Raw genomic sequence first — 25,101 nt, 5'->3', positions numbered from 1 at the left:
TATGTGGTGAATTACATTGATTTCTCCCTAATTCAGACAAGTATTTAGTAATAACTGTAGAAATCCCAAAGAACCTCAGCATCCAATGTAGGCAATTACAAGTGGACTGAAGCCATCCTCTTAGCAAGAGTTGCCCCAAGCAACAAAAAGACAATCACTATGAATTCTAGATTATTTGACTGATACATTACTTATGTATTTAGTTTCCATTAAGCATTTGTACCAATGAATCCAGGAAGACTGAAAGAATGGGTAGTGATTCTGAGTGAGGTGTGGACCTTGGTGCCAGATACATCCTAGGGGGAGAGAAGAACAAAGCCACTGCTTCCAGTATCAGGGCTGTGAAGATCAACAGTCCTATCCAAATGGGCCACTAAGCCTTAAAAAGCTTGTCCTGCTCTATTCACCTCTGTACTATGAAAGGTTCTTGCTTTCGGGGGCGGGAGGAGTGGGCAAAAGTTCATTTCTGGGAATTTTCAGTGAGTGAGCACCATGACAGTCATTTCTGATCCCTTCCCTCAGCTGCTGTGGCAAAAAATGAGGCAAAGGAGGACACAGAGCAAGAAAATACTTAGACCGCAGACTCTTACAGAACGGACACTCCTGCCCTTATTTGCAGTGGTCATTACAATTAACGTACCACTTTTTTAAGTTCCATGCTGCTACCTGTTTCCCTTTGTTGAGCAGTTACAGGTCTAGAATCATATAATTCTAAACCTCAGTCTCTGTGAAGCTGAATCTTCGGGTTGCTTCTGAAGGGTTCAGTCACACCAACTAACAGTAGAGCTGTCAGACAATGTGGCTTTGCAAGGATTGGCCCCCTACTTAATGACAATTGGGGTGAATTCCCTATAACAAAGGGCCTGGATGTCTGTTTCATGAAAACCATGTAAATCGGGGCAGGATGCCATAGGAGCTGCGTAAGACCCTCATGGCAGTGAGACTGTTAGTTGTGAAGCACAAACAGGGCGACTATACTTCAGCTGAGACATCCTCCATGCCGGTGTGAGTTCTGATTTCTCGGGATAGTATAAAGGAGGCAAAACAATGTAAAGGAAACAGTGCCAGAGCACAAGTCCAGTTCTGCCTCACACTGTCGCCCACCTCAGGCTGCCTGTGCCGTGTGGTGCCACGCTACTCCCCCAAAACACACTGCCTCCTAATCTGCCCTGGATATCCAGGGAAGGATGAAAGAAAGGAAACGTAGTGAGAGCTGACCATTTAGTAGAAATGAGTCTTGCTTTTTTTTTTTGGCGGTACGGGGGCCTCTCACTGCTGTGGCCTCTCCCATTGCGGAGCACAGGCTCCGGACACGCAGGCCCAGCGGCCATGGATCACGGGCCCAGCCGCTCCACGGCATGTGGGATCTCCCTGGACCGGGGCACGAACCCGTGTCCCCTGCATCGGCAGGCGGACTCTCAACCACTGCGCCACCAGGGAAGCCCCGAGTCTTGCTTTTGTATAACTAGGAAAGGCTATATTTTTAACTTTCCATTTCTCCTTATTCTATCTACCAGGAAACCCTGACTACAAATCAAAGAAGTGCTACAAAGAGGAGCCTCAAGCACTAACTGGCAGCCATTTGGAGACGACAGGTACTAAGAGATTATGTGTAGCAGAACCCAACTCCAAAGAAATCTAAGCACCAAGGCTGGGAGGCAGCAGGTACTAGGAATAGGTCTGGAGGACCCACCGTAGGATCTCCTGGCTACACCACCCTGCACTGCACGAAGATGATGTTCTCCCTGGTGCAGAGGGGCAGGTGTGTTTCCAGGGTGGTGGCTTGTCGGGGTGGCCCAGACGGAGACTTTGGGGCCTGACCTGCTTCCTTCTTGGGTACCTTCTGCTCCTGCTCGGCATCACAGTCCCTCAACCCGTCTTCTCCGGCTTCTGCAGTTCCATTTCTGAGCTTCCTTAGCTCGCTTCTTGGCGCCATGCTTCTTCTCTTCCTCTCGTTCCACGTGTACGTGCCACTGCCTGTTACTCTGACCTTCGTGTGTTATAACATCTTGTTTGCAAACTGCTTACGCTGCTTCTCATCTAAGCAACCACTCACCACTCTGTCTAGGAAAAAGGCTGGATCTGTCCTGCAGTAAACTGTCAGTGGATTGATTCTGTGTCCTCAAACACTTGGTACAGCTGGACCTGAGTAAAACCACCTGCAACAGAGGCTGGCAGACACTGGCCATCTGGTCAGCCTCCAGCACCTGGGTCTCCTCAACAGACTGGTCCATCCTGCCATTTTGTTCAGCCCAAGAAACCCAGGCTCTGGGGCTCCGACAGGCAGGGGGAAGGCAGCTGAGGAGCCACAGATTTGTCTAGTGTCTAGGGCAGACACGCCTGCACCCTGCACCACTGCCACCTCACTGAGCTTTGAATGTCAAGCTAGGCTTGTAGTTGTGGTTATTCTGCTCAAATATAACAAGTCAAAGTTTTGATATATTACTAGACTCAGTCTGCTAATGTTGTGCTGAGAATCTCTACTTCTATTGATATATTATGAAGAATACTAGCTTGTAACTTCCTTTTCTTGTCACATCCATGTCAGGTTTTGGTATCAGGGTTATGCTGGTCTCATCCAATGAGTTGATAAGGGTTTCATTTTCTGCCCTTTTTTGTTTTTTGTGGCCATGCTGCACAGCTTGCAGTGAAAGCACCGAGTCCTAACCACTGGACTGCCAGGGAACTCCCCCAAACTGGCATTTCTTTAGCCTTATACAGAATTGGGCCTGAGGAATTTTTGTGGGGTAGATTTTTAATTGCAGATTCAATTAATGTAACAGACACAGGATTATTCCATTTTTCTGTGTCAGCTTAGAAAGCTGTGTTACTGAAAGGACTTGTTGATTTCTTCTACACCGTCAAAATTTTCAGAATAGCTTCTTGATCTTGTCTTTGCTATTTCCTTTCTACTTGTATTTAATTTGCTGGCTTTCTACTTTCTTCAGATGGAAGCTTATTTATCTTTTTGTTATCAATTTCTAGTTTAATTCTTTCACGGTCAGCAACCGGCTGTATTTCAATCCTTTGTAATTTGTTGAGTCTTGCTTCATGGACCAGTAATATGGTCTATTCTGGTGAATGTTCCTTATGCATTTGAAAAGCATATTAGAAGTAGCACGATAGGGACTTCCCTGGTGGCACAGTGGTTAAGAATCCACTTGCTGGGCTCCCCTGGTGGCACAGTAGTTGAGAGTCTGCCTGCTGATGCAGGGGACACGGGTTCGTGCCCCGGTCCCGGAGCAGATGGGCCCGTGAGCCATGACCGCTGGGCCTGTGCGTCCGGAGCCTGTGCTCCGCAATGGGAGAGGCCACATCAGTGAGGGGCCCGTGTACCACAAAAAAAGAAGAAAAAAAAAAGAATCCACCTGCTAAAGCAGGGGACACGGGTTCGAGCCCTGGTCTGGGAAGATCCCACATGCCATGGAGCAACTAAGCCCGTGCGCCACAACTACTGAGCCCGCGTGCCTAGAGCCCATGCTCTGCAACAAGCGAAGCCACCTCAATGAGCAGCCCACGCACCACAACAAAGAATAGCCCCCGCTCGCTGCAACTTGAGAAAGACCACGCGCAGCAACGAAGACCCAACACAGCCAAAATTAGATAGATAGATAAATAAATAAAAATAAATTAAAAAAAAAAGAAGTAGCACAATAGAAATAAGGGTTGGATTGAGTATATTTACAGTGTTGTTCCATATCCTGATTTTTCAACTGCTTGTTCTGTCAATTTTTGAGATAGGTGTGTTAAAATCTCCAACTCACTGTGAATTCATCTACTTTCCCTTTTATTTCTGTCAACTTTTGCTTCGTGTACTTTTAAAAATTATTTCTTTATTTATCTTATCTTTGGCTGTGTTGGGTCTTTGTTGCTGTGCGCGGGCTTTCTCTAGTTGTGGCGAGCTCTTCATTGCAGTGCATGGGCTTCTCACTGCGGTGGCTTCTCTAGTTGCAGAGCAAGGGCTTTAGGCATACGGGCTTCAGTAGTTGTGGTGCACGGGCTTAGTTGCTCCGCGGCATGTGGGATCTTCCTGGGCCTGGCTCGAACCCATGTCCCCTGCATTGGCAGAAGGATTCTTAACCACTGCGCCACCAGGGAAGTCCTTGCTTTGTGTACTTTAAATGTGTTAGTAGTACACATGCATAAACAATTGGACCATTTAGCACAAGGTCATGGGCAACTAGGACATGGGCAACTTGGACAAGAGGTTTTGATAGACTAGAAGGAGGCAAAAGCTTGACTGGAGTGGATTCAAGAAAATGGGAAGAATGAAACAATACAATACATAAAAACAGCTCTTTTGAGAAATTTTACTGTGAAGGAAAAGAAGCAGGGTGCTTAAGGCAAAAGAAAGTTTTTAGATAAAAAACATACTATTATTTCTCTAATGAAGATCCAGTAGAGATAGGAGATTGATAAGCAGGAAAGATGTTAGGGCTCACTAGACAAGGAGCAGCTGGGTTTTGCTGGGAGCAAGAAGAGTCCATTTCACAGCACCGGGGGAGACAGCAGACCTTATGGGCACAGAGGCTGCGTGTGGAAATTATCCATTGATTACTTTTATTTTTGTGGTCAAATGGCCAGACCATTTTACCTTATAGTGAGTATGGGGAAGGAGATATTGCAAGTTTGAGGAAATAAGGTATACACTAAGTTATTTAAGAGAGTAAGAGAGTGAGCAGACTAAGAATATATGGTCTGAGTGATGGGCAGCATGAATAAAACACTAAAAGCTCAAATACTGACCGAGTTGCAGGCATTTGCTCGTTCAATTTTAGAAAGACCCTTCAATTCAGTATCAAATACATTCATCTTCTCTACCAGGCAAGTGAGAGCAGTCTCTGTAGCTTCTCCAACTTTTTCATACACACCCTTCGCCTGTAGTAGTTAAAAGCATACAAATTACAAAAAGGGAAAAGTAGTCAATTTTCTTTACTAAAGACTTTTTCCAGGTGGACAATCTCTCGTCCATTGGACCATTATTCTTTGGGCCATTTTTATCCTATTCTGGAGCATATGATCCAGATAATTAAAAATAAACTCAAAGCATAGGTGTGCATTTTATCTTTTTCTAATAATTAGGTCTTTCATTTCCCTTAACCATAAGAAGCCAATAATCACAGTATTAATTCAAACATAGGGAGCTTTCAAACAGTATTTGTAATTCCTTGTCATTATTTATCATTCTACAGAGTTTACATTCTGTTTCTGTTGGGGACTGGCTTGCCTTTAGAAACCAAAGAATTTATCTCACTGTTTATAATTAAAAAGGGAGGAAAAAAGGTTTTCTGTTGGTTAAATTTTATATTATATCATCATCATCATCATCAAAACAACCTTCTAAGCCTCAGCCTGTCCTCTAGGACATAATGTTACCCATCTTAAAAAGCAAGATCAATACCCTATACTTTCAGGAAAAAGTATCCTGGGTTTTAATCATTTATAGTAACTAGGCTATACACAGAAGAGAACATCATGTATGCTACAACTCCTAGTTAAGTAACTGCAATGCTCAGTCACAGAGAATATATGAAAGGCTCCCAGCTTCCTTTGGGTAGGTCATGCTGGCTCTGATAGATAGGCTCTTAATGGAAAGGGAAAATAAAACCAGGAACCCATACTTTCAAAAAGGGAGGAAGGAAGGCTGGATTTTCATTCCACCCACCGCACCCTTGAACTAGGAACAGCCAGGTCTAGTTTCTCATTTGTGAGGAGGCTTACCTCATTGTAATCCAAAGCAGAGTCATTACAGAGAGCACAAATTGTTGCCAATTCCACAAGACCATCATATTGATGACAATTCACTGGTTTATCATCTTTATGTCTGTCAAAATAAAAAGTAACTCTTAGAACACACTGTGGTCATCTCTATTGATTTTTATTTAATTATTTACTAATAAATAGAATTTTGTGGACAACAGACCAGCAAGCTTTTCAAAAGAAATCTGATGCTGGAGACAGAATGTGTCTCTGGTATCAGTAGTCAATCAGTAAAGACCAGGAATTCTTAGTTAATGAAATTCCTCCACCACTGGTATCAATGAAAAGCAAACAGGAATTCCCTGGTGGTCCAGTGGTTAGGACTCGGTGCTCTCACTGCCAGGGCCCTGGGTCCAATTCCTGGTCAGGGAACTAAGATCCTGCAAGCCATGCAGTGCGACCAAAAAAACCAAACCAAAACCAAACCCAAAACCAAACCAAAGCAAACCAGAAACCCCACTTGAAAATTTAGGCTTCAAAAGATGAAAAAGGGTCACTGGCGTATACAACCTGTAATATCAATTTCAATTTCCAAAGTAGGTATTATCAATTTTGTTTTTAAAGAAAATGAACTACTCTGATAAACATGAGCCACATTAGGAAAACTGTCTGAACATTTTAGAGACACTGCAAGTCTATACAAGCACAAAACTACCAGAGTGGAGCCTTTAAAAGACAAGGAGGGATTACTCACATTTCTCCGATAGGTGCATATGTTGATCCAGTTATGGTAAACTCATTAAGGGAACAAGTATCACTGTCAACTTTGTCCAGAATGAACATCTACAGGAAAAAAAAAAAAAAAAAAGCCTAAGTGTTGAAAAGGTATAAAAAATATGCTAGAAAAAACATATAACATTTGCTAAGACAAAAGGCCTTTCTCACTTAAGTATCAATGTTAACGAAAGTGATTAATTGAAGCTCAGCATGAGGAATATTGTCCCTTATTCCAACTGGACACTATTAAGACTGCCTCCCCAATCCACCTAACAGTCTGAGAAACAGCATCACCGAGGAGCTGAATAAATAATAAGCAGCAACAGCACCAGACACAGAAGAGAACCCACGTGAAATCTGAGTTATGAGGACTCTGGGTCAGTCAATTCCAAAGACTCAGCAGTACTCTTTAGAATGCTCAGAATTCCAAATTTCAAATGGCTGGCTGAGGAAGTGACATCGGTATTCCTGCCTTAGAGCTAACAGTAAAAGCCTAGGAAGAATAAACTCACATTTCAGAGTTGCATAAACACTCCCCAAGTAAAATAAGACAAATTGCTTCTCTACTATTTCCTACTTATTTTTATTGCAGCAATAGCTCATTTTCTATGAAGCTGCACAACTACGTGTATACAGTAAGGAGCCCGCAGAGCTGAATGAACTGATGCTACCAAGACAATACAGATGGAAGCATGCTTAGGAAAGAATTCTTAATTTTACAGAATAATAAAGTGACATAAGCTAGTTTCTTAAAGATGGCTTTTTTTTTTCTTGGTTTGTTTTCCAATTATAATTCAGAAGTCCAGTTTGGAATGATCAAACCATTCTACAATAAGGAATTTTTAAAATGTTAAACTAAAGTAAAAAAGGGCCATGTAATGCTTTAAAAACATCTTTTCAGAGCATTCTGATTCATATTCAGTAAGAAAATCTGCTCATTTTTATTTTAAAATAACTTCTTTTGCCTCACAAGATTTGCTTATTATATAGCACATACATTTTTTCCCCACATCTTTATTGGAGTATAAATGCTTTACAATGTTGTGTTAGTTTCTGCTGTACAACAAAGTGAATCGGCTATATGCATACATATATCCCCATATCCCCTCCCTCTTGAGCCTCCCTCCCACCCTCCCTTATCCCATCCCTCTAGGTCGTCACAAGGCATGGAGTTCATCTCCTTGTGCTATGCAGCAGCTTCCCACTAGCCATCCATTTTACATTTGATAGTGTATATATGTCAATTATAGCACATATTTTTAAATTCCAAAAGCTTCATTTCAAAAGTACACTCAAAACTAAATCAACCTGGGAACTGAACTAAAGCTATGAATAAGACAAAACGATTTTTTTAAAATTAAAATATACAATGGGATTTAAAACTGTGATGACTCCTGATAAAAGGTGCTAGTTCAAACACATATAACTGGTGTGTCAAATGAGGAAAAGATTCATGTCCAAGGTCACATGCAGCAAGATCACCAATCTCTACAACTACAACATCTAAAAAAGGAAGCTTGGCACAAAGCTCTTTCCAAAGATGTCTGACATTTACAGAAGAGGAAACAAAGGACTAGAGAGGTTAAAAGGTGTGCTCACAGTTACACAATTATTAAGTGGAAGAAAGAGAACCAGGTTTACCAATGTTTCCCATCAGAAAATTCAACTTTACCTTTCTATTAAAAGTTGTGTGACCCTCGGACACGTCACAACTTCTCAGAGCCTAAGTTTTCTAACCTCTTGAGCAGGATTACCATATGATTCAAATAAAGTCACATGTGAAAAATTAACTGCACTAAGCCTTATCAAAGCAAGTTGGCATCATTATTACTATACACCATGCCATTTCTTTAATGACACTGTTTATAAAAGTGAAACTCGGGCCTCCCTGGTGGCGCAGTGGTTGAGAGTCCGCCTGCCGATGCAGGGGATACGGGTTCGTGCCCCGGTCTGGGAGGATCCCATATGCCGCGGAGCGGCTGGGCCCGTGAGCCATGGCTGCTGAGCCTGCGCATCCGGAGCCTGTGCTCCGCAGCGGGAGAGGCCACAGCGGTGAGAGGCCCGCGTACCACAAAAAAAAAAAAAAAAAAAAAAAAAAAAAAAAAAAGTGAAACTCTTTGGGTCTATACCAGAGTCCAAAATATTCTAAGACATTCAGAATTCTAACCCACATCAACTAAATCTGAATGCACATGGGCATTTTAGACTGCAAGCCAGTAAACCATTTAGAAACTGCATGATGAAAGTATCTCGAAGTCAAGGGCAGTTATGCAATCCACTGCAAGAAACCTCCTGTAGAATACTGATTAGCATCAGCTTTCTGTTGCCAAATGTAGAACAGAACAAAGAGCCAAGCTATTTCTTTAATAGAACATTTTAAATCAAATCATTTAAGGGAAAATATAAGAACAAAAACATTTTTATCATGGACTGTGTTTTAGTCTTAGTTTGAAGTCTGAAGCTGCCACAACCTTACCATTTTTTAAAGATTACAATTTCACACACTGCTCTACCTTCATGGATATAAGGACTATTCTGCGGAATTAAGGCTTACAGTCTAAGTTTAAACAATTTCCTGGGGGAAACCAAACAGGTAAAATGAAATTCCCTTTCTCTCCCCCAATCAATCAGCTTTTAGCAGACAACTAGCTTTTAGCAGATTCGTCCAACCGTTTTGGTTCCAAGGAAAGAGAACTTAGGTAGCTCAGTTACACCCCGCATCTACTCAAGAAACTCAAGACAAGCTAGAAGCTTACCACTTGAGAGAACACCCCAGTGTGTTTTAAACACCTGTCCATTCACTCTAAATCTGGGTTTTGGACAACACAAAAAGTTGAGGGTGTGTATATCAAAAAAATACCATGAATATAAATTTGTAAAGAAAAGGATTCAGAGGGTTCAACTGTATTAAAACAAGAACAATTTCCAGTGCTAAAAAAACATTAACTAAAACCTGGAGATAAGGCCAAGGGGAGGATGGCATGTCCTTTCAATGTCATTCAGAAGCATTACTTAACAAGCACACTCAAAGATTTAGTGTTCTGGAAAAATATAACATTCTTTCACTGTGCTATTAATAAGGGCTTATGTTTTATGAAGTTGTGGCTTTTTGTCCTGTATAAAAGATAACCTTAGTTTTACTGCCCTATAGGATATTAACCAGTTTTTGTAATCTAACACACATCAATTCTATTCTAATATTGAGCACTTCCTCACATGGTCCTGTAACCAGTTTTACCATCTTACTGATTCTCCCTCATTGAATTAATGAGCCAAATAGAATCTTTGACATGTGTCCACTCAATATTTGTATGAGTTGTGTACCTTTTAGAAAATTACTTTGAACTGTACATAGTAGTAGTTTTTTTGTGTGCATGTGTCAATTTTGTATTTATCCTTCCAGTTTTATTGAGATATAAGTGACGTACAGCACTGTATAAGCTTAAGGTATACAGCACAATGATCTGACTTATGATCATCATGAAATGATTATCACAATAAGTTTAATGAACATCATCTAATATATACAAAATAAAAAAGCTTTCTCCTTGTGATGAGAACTCTTAAGATTTACTCTCTTGACAACTTTCATATATAACGTACAGCAGTGCTAATTATATTTATCATGTTGTACATTACATTCCCTAAGACTTATTTATCCTATAACTTTGTACCTTTTGATCACCTTCATCCAATTCCTCCCCCTCCCACACACACCCTGCCTCTGATAATCACAAATTTGATCTCTTTTTCTATGTTTGTTTTTGAAGTGTAATTGACCTAAAACTTCCTGGTGCATGGATAGTGATGAAACATTTCTATACATTTCAAAATGATCATCATGGTAAGTCTAGTTCTCATCTGTCACCATACAAAGATATTACATTATTATTGACTGTGTTCCCTGCACTCTACATTTCATACCCATGACACACTTATTCTGTAACTGGAAGTTTGTACCTCAATTTCCCTCATCTGTTTCTCTCATCACCCCCCACCTCAAAGTTGTTTAAACAAAACCTAGGGAAACTGAATTACATGAAAGAACTTCATTCAGCTGTACCATTACATTATTTCTTTAGTTCTTATTTTGCTAAGGGAAGGTTTAAAGTTTTTAATTTTATTCCCAAGTGATGGTCAAAACAACCTAAGGAAGGAAGGATGAACACAGAGAATGAAGCAAGTTAAAGGCAATTATTTACTTTTCAAGAAGAAAACATGTCTCATTCAATGTGTTAAGGAAGTACCAATTAGAATTTTATGTAGGCAGGTAACTAGCTGGTTTATAGAACTCTTCCTTTGAAGCTCGTGTTAACATACATACACTTAGAGAAGAACAGGGAAATAAAATAAGCATAGTCACCTAACACATTTACAGACTGCTTACAGTTATTTCCCCAGTACAAATGTATCAGCCATGTAGATAACCTTTATTTCATGACACAATTTTGGGAATTAAATGATTAATTCCTCTGAAGTATACGAAATTACCCTTGGGCTCAAGCTACACATACAACCCAATTTGCTTAAAGCACATAAAAAGGTATCAAATTATAAATCAAAGGTTTTAAGATCCAGCAATCCCACTCCTGGGCATATATCCAAAAATGATGAAAAGATATATGCACCCCCAGTGTTCATAGCAGCACTATTTACAATAGTCAAGACACAGAGGGGGACTTCCCTGGTGGCGCAGTGGTTAAGAATCTGCCTGTCAATGCAGGGGACACGGGTTCGAGCCCTGGTCTGGGAAGATCCCACATGCCGTGGAGCAACTTAACCCGTGTGCCACAACTACTGAGCCTGCGCTCTAGAGCCTGCAAGCCACAACTACTGAGCCTGCGTGCTCCAACTACTGAAGCCTGTGCACCTAGAGCCCATGCTCCACAAGAGAAGCCACCGCAATAAGAAGCCTGCACACTGCAACAAAGAGTAAGTAGTCCCTGCTCACCGCAACTAGAGAAAGCCCGTGTGCAGCAACGAAGACCCAACGCAGCCAAAAAAAAAAAAAGACATAGAGGGACTTCCCTGGTGGTCCAGTGGGTAGGACTCCACGCTCCCAATGCAGGAGGCCCAGGTTCAATCCCTGGTTGGGGAGCTGGATCCAGCATGCATGCCACAACTAAGAGTTCGCATGCCGCAACTAAGAGCCCACATACAAAGAAGTCTGCACGCTGCAACTAGAAAAAGATCCTGCATGCTGCAGCTGAGACCCAGCACAGCAAAGAAAGGGAGGGGGGTAGGGAGGCAGGGAGGGAGGGAGGAAGACATGGGAAGAAACCTAAGTTATCTGTCCATCGATAGATGAATGGATAAGGAGATGTGGTATATAGATATACAATGGAATATTACTCAGCCATAAAAAAGAATGAAAATAGTGCCACCTGTTATATGTGGAATCTAAAAAAAAAAAAAAGGGTACAAATGAACTTATTTACAAAACAGAAGTAGAGTTATGGATGTAGAAAACAAACTATGGTTACCAGGGGATAAGCAGTGGGAGGGATAACGTGGGAGACTGGGGTTGACATACACATACTTCTATATATAAAATAGATCACTAATAAGAACCTGCTGTATAACACAGGGAACTCTACTCAATACTCTGTAATGGCCTACATGGGAAAAGAATCTAAAAAAAAAAGCAGGTATATGTGTATGTGTAACTGATTCACTTTGCTATACACCTGAAACTAACACAACATTGTAAATCGACTATACTCCAATAAAAATTTTTTAAAAAAAGGAAAGAAAATAATGCCACTTGCAGCAACATGGATGGACCTAGAGATTATCATACTAAGTGAAGTAAGTCAGAGAAAGACAAATATAATATTGCTTGTATGTGGAATCGTAAAAAAAACAAAAAAAGACACAAATGAACTTATTTACAAAACAGAAACAGACCCACAGACATAGAAAACAAACTTATGGTTAGCAAAGGGGGAAGGGGGAGGGGGAAGGGGGAGGAGGGATAAATTAGGAGATTGGGATTAACATACACATGCTACTATATATAAAACAGATAACCAGCAAGGACTTGCTGTATAGCACAGGGAACTACACTCAATATCTTCTAATAACCTCTAAGGGGAAAGAATCTAAAAATTATATATGTATGTATATATATATGTAACTGAGTCACTTTGCTGTATACCTGAAACTAACACAACACTCTAAACCAACTATACTTCAATTAAAATAAAATAAAATAATAAACCACACAGGGAGCTCTACTTCACTTCGCTGTACAGTAGAAACTAACATACTATCGTGAAACAACCATACACCAATTTAAAAAAATAGTAATTGAAAAAATAATAAATCAAAGGCTTTGATGGCACGAAGGCATATTCTTAGGATGAATCAACAACCATAACCTGCAAAGATTCTGTAACGACTCCCACTTACCCTGCAGACTGACATCTGGTTCGTTGTCAGTGTACCAGTCTTGTCTGAGCAGATAACAGAAGTGCAACCGAGGGTTTCCACGGAAGGGAGACTTCGAACAATGGCATTTTTCTTTGCCATTCTGCGAGTTCCAAGAGCCAGACAGGTGGTGATGACAGCGGGCAGACCTTCAGGAATGGCTGCTACAGCCAGGGCCACAGCAATTTTAAAGTAGTAAATAGCACCTCTGATCCAGGAGCCTCCATGAACTGGGTCATTGAAGTGTCCAATGTTTATGATCCAGACCGCAATGCATATGAGGGAGATGACTTTGGACAGCTGTTCCCCAAACTCATCTAGTTTCTGCTGGAGGGGTGTTCTCTCCTGTTCCGTGGCCACCATTTCATCCCGGATCTTGCCAATTTCAGTGTTAACTCCAGTTGCCACCACCACTCCCATGGCTTTGCCGGCAGCAATGTTTGTACCCTAGGACAGAAGTAGAGAAATGGTTACAAGATTAACACCACACCCAATTTAAATACTGACTAGTAAACTCAGACTTGTGTGGATTTTCAAGAGGGCACCAAGATTCTCTCACCACATTCTACTGGGCCTTCCAGTGGCAACCAGCCATCTAACTTTGATGATGATGCAGGCAGTGTGGTCCATCTCTCCCTGATTTGATTCTCCATCAAATTAGAATGGTATCTACTTGCCCCAGAGCCATCTACACTGGCCCACCTTGAATCTCTATTCACAATACTGAGCCTGCCTTGCAGACTAGCTTTGGGCTGGGACAGCGCTTAACCCCTCTGTGTTCCTGACTTTTCATACTTCATACAGCTCTCAACCCTAAGCATTCTTCACCTCTGGCTCCAACAACTCAACCCCTCCTACTTTTATCACCCATAATAAGGAGGGCAACCAGGACCACGGGCTGTCCTTGAGGACCTCCACTTAAGCACTAGTATTCAAAGATCAATACGATCAAGTGTAAGGTTCCCCCCGCCCCATTTTAATTCCTAAATGTTGGAAGAACAGGGCTTCATTATTTTCATTGTAGCTCTACTTTTTTACTTACTATGGGGTGGTTAGATTCCCATGCCAACCCACAAAAGCCCACTACTTGAAATACCACTTTAAGTTCTAAACAAACAAAAACTATAAATTTCCCAACTTTCTATTTCAAAAAAATTTAACAGAAAAATTGAAGTAGTACAATGAACATCCATCCATTTTCACCCAGACTCACCAATTATTAATGGTTTGCCACATTTGCTTTCTCTCTAAACACACATTGTGAACTACACACAGTTATCATCCACATCATTTTGAAAACATCCCTTTATAGGCTAAGCCTTTTCCAAACAAAGTACTCACAGAAAAGAGCATGTTCTTCTTATCTTGATTGACGGCCCGTGGGTCAGGGACGGGGTCAGTGTGCTTGATGACAGAGACAGATTCACCTAAGCAGGTTGTGATACAGAAGGTTTGTTTAGATCTGTGCAGTCTGCACCTAGAACCTTGGTACCCTCATCCGCTCATGCCACTACCACTCTCAGGAAAAAGAAAAAAAAGGCCCAATTCATTCAAAAGAACATAAACTAGTAAAATTCAGTAATAGAAACTAATTTCAAAGAAAAAAAATCAAAATAAAGGAATTTAATTTTGAAGTAAAATTCCAGTCAATTACCTTTATTTTCTTGAATAACTATACAAATTTAGTTCATTTTCAGGTATCATTTTATACTCTAATATTATGAATGTAGATTTTTTGTATACTTATATACACATACACTCTGATACTTAAGAAGGCGAAAGTATATTTACTTTTAAAAAAATGAACAAACTGTAGGTACCGTATATGAATACTGAGGATCATCCACTGGAAAGCCAAGAAGGTGAAAGTATATTTACTTTTAACAAAATGAACAAACTGTAGGTACAGTATATGAATACTGAGGATCATCCACTGGAAAGCCTGTTTTTGTTTTTGTTCAATAATGCCAAAGATGAGAAATGAAAACATTGTTCTAGAAATATCTGCACGCAGTAATCAGACCATTCTATTTCAATAAACCAAAATGAAAAACAGCAAGAGACTAAGAAATAAGTCTACTAAGAAGTAAGAAGTCTCTAAGAAGAGACTACTTCTTAGAACTTTCATAATGTCTGAATCTAGTTTCAACTTAACATCACTTATGAAATGCAGTTGATCCTTGAAAACCGCAGGAGTTAGGGGCACCAACCCTCTGCACAGTCATAAATCTGCACAGAACTTATGGTTGGCCCTCCGTATATGCAATTCCTCTATAATTGCGGTTCTGCATCTGAGGATTCAACCAACTAGTATAGTGTAAGTACTGTAGTATTTACTATTGAAAAAAAATCCGCAGATAAGTGAACCCACACAATTCAAACCCATGTTGTTCAAGGGTTAACTGTATATAATGAGGGTGAAATATGGCCCTAGTTGTTAAGTCAAATTCCAGGTAGCAAATTTCACTCTCAAAATTTAACAAAAGAATCTGGTTCTTCAATCTAGCCTAAAACTAGAGTATGACTTTAAAACAAAAAAACAACATTCAAGAAACTCTATGGAAAGTTTTAAAATGGAAATTATTTTTGTAGGCACAATATGAGAATTTCATACATTCAACCCAATCAATTCCCTACCATTTTATGGCTTAATCAGCTTCCAGGTTGTTGCTGCTAATGGGAGTTTTAGTAGATAAGCTATTCATAAAGAAACAATAAAAAACACAGAGCCTAGGTTACTCACATCCCTACTTCTATGACATGAGTTGCTTTTCAAAACTAATAATCAGATAAATCTTTTGGATTTTATATTTACTCTCTATTTAGTTCAGGTTAGCATTGTGCTTAATCTTCTGACCACCTTACTTCCAGTTAATATGAACCCTCCACCCTAGACTGTGCCTGTATCAAACAAAAACGGGAAAATGTTCCAAACAATCCCAAATCTAAGTGTGCAAACCTTTAGGTAGTAAACATTCACCATTTTGGAGGGTGCTAACTTTTGTTAATTGTACATCTGATTATTGCAAAGTATGTCAGATATGAGATTAGCATTCCTGGAGTCTATATTTTTCCTGCTTGGAAAAAGAACACTAAGTAATTAATTCACTTTCCACAAAACAGAGAGACAACACTACTTCAACCTTAAGAATATTACCTCTGCTACTGAAGGAATTTGTAACACTTTAAAAAAATTTTTAAAGGTAAGTTTAAATCAAAACTAATTTTTAATAAAATTTAAAGATAAATAGGACTTCTGAGGTGAAAGCCAATTGTTTTTAAATCATAGCTTTACCTCATGTATTGGCAAAAAGCCTAACTGATAAAGCATTAAGAAATAAATATCCTGGAGAGGATTAAGAGACAGTGGGGGGCTTCCCTGGTGGCGCAGTGGTTGAGAGTCTGCCTGCCGATGCAGGGGACATGGGTTCGTGCCCCGGTCCGGGAAGATCCCACATGCCGCGGAGCGGCTGGGCCCGTGAGCCATGGCCGCTGAGCCTGTGCGTCTGGAGCCTGTGCTCCGCAACGGGAGAGGCCACAGCAATGAGAGGCCCGTGTACCGCAAAAAAAAAAAAAGAGAGACAGTGGGGCAAGAAGTCAACTCAATTATTAGCATGGAATCTGAGGGAGCCTTCAGAAATTAAACAACCTTCCAATATATAATATTTACCTGTGAGAATTGACTGGTCAACTCTTAGAGTAGTAGATCTGATGGAAGTTAATCTTATATCAGCAGGAACTTTGTCACCAACTAATTGGAGAGGGAAAAAAGTCAGCTAAAATAAGCAACTTTTGCAATCATGTTACATAAAGAAAAATCTGTCTCCAAATCAAACACAATTTTTAAAGGAAATAAATAGCCTGTATACAGCACAAATATATAAAAATCTGCTACAGGGAATTCCCTGGCAGTCCAGTGGTTAGGACTCCGAGCTCCCACTGCAGGGGGCACGGGTTTGATCCTGGGGAACTAAGATCCCGCAGGCCACATGGCATGGCAGGGAGGAAAAAAAAAAAAAAAAAAAACTGCTACAATAAGCAATATAATCAACTTATTCTCAGGGTCATAGAAACTCTTCCTGGATAGATACAAGATTTGAAGTACACAAGAAGAGAATAATGATGCTCGGGCAAACAGCTCTAAGTACACATTATTTACACACCTACACACACACACAGCATGGTGAAGGGGACTGAATTGTACAAGCCACGATTTATTCCACTAGGAAAGCCAAATTACCATGAACAGGAAACATTCCTCTATAAAAAGATGTTCAATTAATATCACTCATAAAAGAAAGGCAAGATAAAACTACACAGAGAGACCACTTTTAAACTATCAAATTGGCAAAGGAGTTGAGAAAAATGCACCAAGTTTGAAAGGATGTATAGAAACAGGGCTTCTTATACAGGGTGACTGTAAGATGTGGCAAGTTTAGTTTTAATAAGCAAAAAAAACAAACCAAAACAAAACCAGAGGCACAAATCATTTAGAGGCAAGTGCATGAGCAGATATTAATGAAAACTCGGTGTTAGTGCACTAACAAGGACAAACTGAATATAATGTCACTAAACATACCATGTAATGTTAGTAACCCATTTAGTATTAATTCAACTACGCGTCAGTAACCCATTTAGTATTCTTAATTCAACTACGCGTCCAGACTTTGTGACGACCCTATATATACTGCTGAGTACGAAGAAAAAAACTTACAAAATCTCTGGAGGGCAAACTGGCAATACATATCAAAATTGCAAAGCACAGGAGTTCCCTGGTGGTCCAGTGGTTGGGACTCCACGCTTTGCTTTCACTGCTGAGGGCGTGGGTTCGATTCCTGGTCAGGGACCTGGGATCCCCGCAAGCCGCGTGGCGCGGCCAAAAAAAAAAAAAAAATGCAAAGCACAATCTTTTTATCCCATAAATTCCACTACAAAGAATTTATTCTACAGATATGCTTGCTGTATATGGTTAGTTTTTTTTTATCAGCAGTAGAAAAAAGACAACTCTATTCATACTAAAGTAAAAACTTCCTCTAAGACATACTGTACATTAAGTGAGGGAAACACAAGTGTGAAGCATCATGTACATGGAGCTCCACTGGTATGAGAAAATACCTCTGGGAAGGTGTAACAGACTTGCACCACTAGGGAGCAGGACATGAGTGGCAGGAGACTTTTCACCTTGTACCTTTTGGTACCTTTTGAAGTTTGAATTATCAGATAAATGAATAAACCTCTTGCATAACCTCTAGAAGATCTTTAAGTCAACTGAGTTTTCTTTTCTGGGCCAAAGAGTCCCTTTAACAGCTCTTAAACAGACCATGTCTTAGCCCCTTTCCTTGACATATTTGAAGTAAATGCCACAACACAGACCCAGGAACAGATAAAGCCAATATTTCACCTGCACCTTGAGAACAATGCCCAGGGTACTGTAGGTGTTCAAATATTACCAGATGAGTATGCATCAGTACCAAAGCAACTGGATAGTAAAAAAATAAGTATACAACAGCTTTCCCTGGCTTTCTGAAAGGTACTACGGTGGTTTTAGAAGTCTTACGCAAGGACAGCTAAAAGTCAGAACAAATAAGCACAGTCCCCCCTACAACTGCATATGGTATTTTTAAGTTAAATCTTAATTTTCAAGACTTACCCTTCTATACCGAACTGTAACTGTCACTGGTTATACATAAACTGGCAAAACAGCCATTCTGTCCAAGAAGTAGATTTATTTCATTTGTTAAACCTTTAATTTAGTTCTAATTTTTCTGTATCTCAGAGCTTTTAAATTCAGGGAGAGTATGGTGTGCTTTCTGAGCTCTAGTTCATGAAACAACCCTATAATCTAAGTAGGAAATGTAGTCACAAGGTGGCACAGAAAGAGACTGCCTATATATAATCTCAAGAGGCAAAGATCATCCCTGCGTTTGACTGCAGGGACACATTAAGTTAAGGTGAAATTCCTGCTGGAAATGCTTATGCAACAAACAGCAATATTCTGACTGAAGAAATTAGAACCTTTCATTTTAATATAATTCTGCTCATACTACAATAAAGTAACCATACCCTAAACTTTAGTGACCTTCAACACCTAAAATAACCCATGAAGATAAAACTTTAAAATCAATTTAGGGAATTCCCTGGGAGCCCAGTTGTTAGGACTACACACATTCACTGCCAAGGGCGTGGGTTCGATCCCTGGTTGGGGAACTAAGATCCTGCAAGCTGCACAGCATGGCCAAAAAATAAAATAAAATAAACTTAAAAAAAAAAACTTTTTCCGGGCTTCCCTGGTGGCGCAGTGGTTGAGAGTCCGCCTGCCGATACAGGGGACATGGGTTCGTGCCCCGGTCCGGGAAGATTCCGCATGCCGTGGAGTGGCTGGGCCCGTGAGCCATGGCCACTGAGCCTGCGCGTCTGGAGCCTGTGCTCTGCAACGGGAGAGGCCATAACAGTGAGAGGCCTGCGTACCGCAAAAAAAAAAACAAAAAACAAAAAACTTTTTCTGTATTGGTTCTGTTTGTCATAATTAATTTTATCCCACATGACCCTGAACATGAAAAGAATGCAAGTTCAATGATGAGCATATGACCCTAAATGGAAAAACTACCTGAAAATGTTCCTTTAACGTCTGAAGCAATTTATGTCATGATCCTACAGGAGCAGAAAACTTCTAACATGGTATAGAGGTCGCCACAATCTATAAGCATGTCTGCACTGTAACAACTGAACATAAACCAGCAATCTAAAAGCACAACGCAGGGAATTTCCTGGCGATCCAGTGGTTAGGACTCCTCACTTCCACTGCAGGGGGCACAGGGTTCGATCCCTGGTTGGGGAACTAAGATCGCACATGCCAAGTGGTGCAGCCAAAAAAGAAAAAAAAGGGGGGGGGGAGCAGAAGGCATCATTTTATACTGAAAGTTGAATCTCTTACTTCTTTTTAAACAATTTCATATATTAGCACGAGCTCATACTCTCATATACCTGGCCACAATTTAATTAAGGCCAGCAAATCTAATATTCAAATTGAGGACCCAAAAGTTTTATCTTGCCATTTACTTTGCTGTGTTTCAGTGGAAGCTCAGAGGACTAAAAATGAATGAAAAATGTGTTTTTGAGGCAAGAAATACCAAGGATTAAATTTCTTTCCTGGGTAACACAGTCAACATATATGCTACTAGTTTAAGGTGGGATTGATACTATATATGCAGCATTTAAAATTATATTTAAACTGGCACTACAAAGAAACCAGCTATTTTTTCCCCTATATGTTTTAAATACATGAGGGCTGTCTCTTTGCTGCACAAAAATTATATTCATATACATTTAATTACTGGTTAAATATTCAAGAATGAGTCAAATGTAAAATGCTAATGGAGGGACTTCCCTGGTGGCGCAGTGGTTAAGAATCCGCCTGCCAATGCAGGGGACGTGGGTTAGAGCCCTGGTCCGGGAAGATCCCACATGCCGCGGAGCAACTAAGCCTGTGTGCCACAACTACTGAGCCTGTTCTCTAGAGCCTGTGAGCCACAACTACTGAGCCTGCGTGCCACAACTACTGACGCCTGCGCGCCTAGAGCCCGTGCTCCACAACAAGAGAAGCCACCGCAATGAGAAGCCCGCGCACCTCAGTGAAGAGTAGCCCCCGCTCACCACAACTAGAGAAAGCCCGCGCACAGCAATGAAGACCAGCCAAAAATAAATAAATAAGTTTAAAATACTAGTGGAACAAGTGACTGGGAAGTCCTTAAAAACTGACCTCAAGCTCTTCTTCACTTTTCTTCCATCCTGTAACAGCCATTCTAAAATTAAGAGACGACCTGGGGGCCTTTTATAAACTACAGAATCTCAGGACCTGCTCTTCAAGAGTCTGGGGTCTAGGGCTTCCCTGGTGGGGCAGTGGTTGAGAGTCCGCCTGCCGATGCAGGGGACACGGGTTCGTGCCCTGGTCCAGGAAGATCCCACATGCCGTGGAGCGGCTAGGCCCGTGAGCCATGGCTGCTGGGCCTGTGCGTCCAGAGCCTGTGCTCCGCAATGGGAGAGGCCACAGCAGTGAGAAGCCCACGTAATGCAAAAAAAAAAAAAAAAAGAAAGAAGAGTCTGGGGTCTAGGAATTCATATTTTAAAGAAATTCTCCAAGCACACTAAAAAATTAATACAAGAAAAAAGAAAAAGTTTAGTACCTGGTGTCACAGATCCTGTGAGGGGCCTGTTTAGAATAGCCTTTACTATGTGCTGTTTCTCATGTGCCACGTATGCCACAGCTCTAGACCAAGAAGACCCTAAATCCCCCAACACTTGGGCAATGTACTACCTTAAAAGTTTCACATTTAATTTGTTTCCATTATAAACCGATCTCTTTGTGGAAAGGTACGAAATAGCATAAATCCAAACTGGTTTTACAAATCTGCCAAATTCTAGTATTCTCTTAGCTAGGCAGACACCCCCACCGCCTCACATCATCTTGACCAACCCAACTCATGCCCTCATTTTAGACAGGAAACTAAAGGTAGTAAGTAAAAGGAGTCTTACCTAAGGAGCCTCAATTAATGAAAGACTTCCTTTATCTTACTGTGTGACTCTGTGCTTTTTGTTTGTAGGAGTCAATTTAGGATTAAATCTGTTAGGAAGCTGGTTGTCTAAGGAAGTAAAAAATCCATGAAAGCAAAGATTCAATGAATACTTTCCCACTAAGACATAATTCTCCTTTGTCTGCAGGCTTCTGTGAATTCCACACAGAGAGTTTTGTGCATGAGGAGTAGGCAGCCAACACTGATGATCACATCCAGTGATACTTCCCTGATGGGGAATGTCAGTGCCCTTAGGGCAAGTGGTAGTGGAAAATTCTTACTCTTGCCAAGGGGATGCTCTGCAATATTTTCCTCTGAAAATTTTTTTCTTTGTCTCTTGAGTTCAGGCAGTGTAATAAAAGAATAAACTCTGTTATAAACTACCTTCTATTTGTTTAACATCTGACACTTCAAATTCAGCTCTTGGCTCCTTAAGTCTGTAGCTCTTTAAAACCTGCTATCAGAGATTTCCACTCTGAACAAATTCTTCAATGTATACTGTATGCTAGGTTACCAAGAATGCAAGTAAAAGTCATTTAAAGGAAATTATTACTTGGCCACATTTTAGAATCGAATGAACCCAAGCTTTCTTTACCTTAAAACCTAGGAAGGAGTTTTATAAAGCCAGGATACTTTAACATTGGTTATATCATTACGTCAAAAAGACTGATGGTTAAAATCAGTACTACTCAGAAAAAGCCTTTTTTGAATTGATTATATATAAGGAAAATAATCTAGTTTATTGTGGCAAATTCTACCAGTTATTCAAATCTTTTTTTAAGAGAAAACTATACATAAGATCAGAAATTATCTCCTAAATACCACTACTGTTTCTGAGTTTAGATGGCTGAGGAAAAATGACCCACAATAGAATGAATTAACCTAAATTACTTAAACATTTAACTATGACTCAAATACTTTCACTCTTTGCAATTTGAGTCATAAATTTTGTAGTCAGGAAGAACGAATGAAATTCTTCACTTGAGAAGCCCTACTTGCCTACTTAAAGCTACTTCTAGGCCTCAGGGTGAGCATGGAAGGAACATTACAAACTGCCATACTTTATACCATATTTGTTCCCAGTCTGGTTTTTTGGATGTATTATCTAAGATGAAATGAAACTCATCTTTTAAGAATGCAGATATATAATTCTTTTCTTTAAAACCTTTGAACAGCTTCTTCCTACTAGACTTTAAATAAAGTTTAGTATCTTAACCATGGTTTTTAACACCCTCCATGACCCAATTGCTCTTACTTTTTATGACTCTCCCCTTCCCTCTAAGCTTCAGACACAATGCTCTTCAGTTCCTCAAAGTTCTGAGTCTTCACAAAAAGCAAGGCTTTCCTTGAACTTCCAAGATTAAGAGATACCAACCTAACAGAGAGCTGTCCTTTCCTAACACTCACCACATTACATATTTGATGTGTCTTCCTCACTAGACCCAAAAGCTCCAAGAAGGCAGTCACTTAGTCACCACTGATTTCCCAGGTCCTGGTATTGTGCTGGCACATAGTGGCTACCAAGTAAAATATTTGTTAAGGAATAAAGTACCTGCACACACATTATTTTCTTTAAAAAACAAGCACACACACACACAAAAAAAAAACAACAACAACAACCAAGCACCAGAAACATAATTATCAAGTTGAAGAATGTCACAAAGCTGGGAACAACGAAAAAATCAGGATCCAAACAGACCTAAGACTTGGTTGAGCTGAATGAGGTTTAACAGTGATTGCTGCTTAAAATTTAGACTAAAAACAAAATACATGTATGCTAGTAGAGGACTAGATGTAGTGGGGAAAGAGAAGCATGAAAAAGACTCACAGGTTTTAGCTGGTAGGGCAATTAAGATTTCTAAAGAAATGTCCTTATGTATAAGAGTGGAGGATAAGGTCTAGAATATCAACCAGACTCCATTTACATTAACTGCATTCAAGTCTGGGCACCAAGAAAAGCCATCAAGATGGTAAAGGGTTTAAAAATAATTACAGGAACAGAAAGAGCCAAGACTAACCTGAAAATAAAAATTTTAGGATACACCACACCATTAATACTCGAGACTCCCAGTTCTACCATGAACTGCCACACACTTTTGGACAAGTTGCACGCTCTCAGAGTTTTAGTTGAGGTCTCCCCCCAGCTCTAAAAGGGAGACGAATTTATCTTCAACTACGTAACAGGCCACCATAGGAAGAGGAATCAGACTTCTATGTGCTCCAAAGCAAAAAACTAACATATAAAACAGACAAGTATGTTTTAGCTCCTTATAAAGAAACATTTTATAATAAAACTGGCGTAATATATAACTACCAATAAAAATGGCATGGCGGCTCCTAGGCAGGCAAGTTTCCAGCTACTAGAATGGAAGATAACCGGCTCATTAGATGCTGTGGAGGCAGCCCAACATTAGGCAAATTTAGAGTATACAATATGTGGGATAGCAACATAAATTCCTCTTTGTTACAAAAGTAAAGTATATGCTTCTTACGAGGTGACAACCCATCCCTCGCTCCCTTCATCCAAATATCTAGCTGTTACCAGTATTTATCAGATACCTTTCTCTATGGATAACACTTATTAAAGCTGCATTAAAATAAAAACCACAAACCTCCTTTTACATTAGTATATACTTATCTGTCTCATTCCTTTTTAATGGATATATAATAATAATACCTAAAGCTAAAGCAATAATCTCTAAAGCTAAACTTTGGAGGATGCTTATTCTATACCAAGCACTACTACAAGAGCTTTATGAGTTACTAACTCTTAATCTTCACAATTCTAGGGAAGGTCTGATTATCTTCATTCCCTGTTTACAGATGAGGAAAATGAGGCACAGAAGGCTAACTTGCTCAAGGTCACAGGTATTTCACAGCCATACTGTGGATGGACTAAATGAGTCACCATTTTCATAGCCATCTAGGTGTTTCCAATTTTCCTATTACAATGTTATATAGAGAACATCTTTGTGCACTTAGATTACTTCTGGAGAAAAGATTCACAGAAACAGAATTTTCCTACAGATGTATACTTACACCAAATTTATTTTCTTGCCATTTCCCCATACTCTCAATCTTGTATTTTTCTGACCACTGTTAACACCAAACACTTTATTTTTTAAAACTCTTTTATCACCTTCAAAACAAAAGTTGTTTTATATTTTTACACAGTCAAATTTGGTGATCTTGGTGGTTTTGTGTCACACTTAGGAAATGTGCTCCCTATACCATGTCTTTCTTCTAATTTTCCCCCAATCTTAGTCACACTGATAAGGATTGGAAAGGTTGGCACTTATTTGGTACTGTGACTATCACTGAGTCACACACAGGGAGAGGGGAGAAGGGGAGGAGATGATTACGGGAAATGAGGAAATGCCAGCCCCATGAAAGTCAGGTCAGCCTTCAAGATCAACCGTCCATCATGATCTGATGATTGGGGAGATCTTTCCGAGTTCTTCATTTCTCATTGTTCTTAACGTCTTAGCTACTCTCACAGTCATGAATAAAGGGCTCTAGGTCTCAAAACCCTCTGCTTCTAATACATCCACGCTGATTTCTTTCTTTTTTCCCACACTGACTTCTGTTTTAGACTATTTGCTGTTCTGCTTATATACAAGTTCTT

The 25,101-nt window shown here is 40.1% G+C and overlaps 1 protein-coding gene across 2 annotated transcripts in view; it reads right to left on the bottom strand.

The window, feature by feature from the left end:
• ATP2A2 (ATPase sarcoplasmic/endoplasmic reticulum Ca2+ transporting 2) overlaps positions 1–25,101 on the bottom strand; it is a gene marked incomplete at both ends in the record, with an annotated part of 57,584 nt that overhangs the window by 7,674 nt on the left and 24,809 nt on the right. For both annotated transcript variants that reach the window (XM_079717327.1, XM_079717328.1), the window contains 6 exons: positions 4,747–4,878; positions 5,722–5,824; positions 6,455–6,543; positions 12,889–13,353; positions 14,248–14,333; positions 16,577–16,657. In XM_079717327.1, the coding sequence (XP_079573453.1) occupies positions 4,747–4,878; positions 5,722–5,824; positions 6,455–6,543; positions 12,889–13,353; positions 14,248–14,333; positions 16,577–16,657 (956 nt within the window). The remainder of the gene's footprint in view (positions 1–4,746; positions 4,879–5,721; positions 5,825–6,454; positions 6,544–12,888; positions 13,354–14,247; positions 14,334–16,576; positions 16,658–25,101) is intronic.

The sequence above is a fragment of the Hyperoodon ampullatus genome (genome assembly GCF_949752795.1).
Source record: "Hyperoodon ampullatus genome assembly, chromosome: 13".
In the NCBI taxonomy this organism is placed as follows: Eukaryota; Metazoa; Chordata; class Mammalia; order Artiodactyla; family Ziphiidae; genus Hyperoodon; species Hyperoodon ampullatus.
Note: the sequence above shows the minus strand (reverse complement) of the source record. Positions and strands in the feature narration are given on the sequence as shown.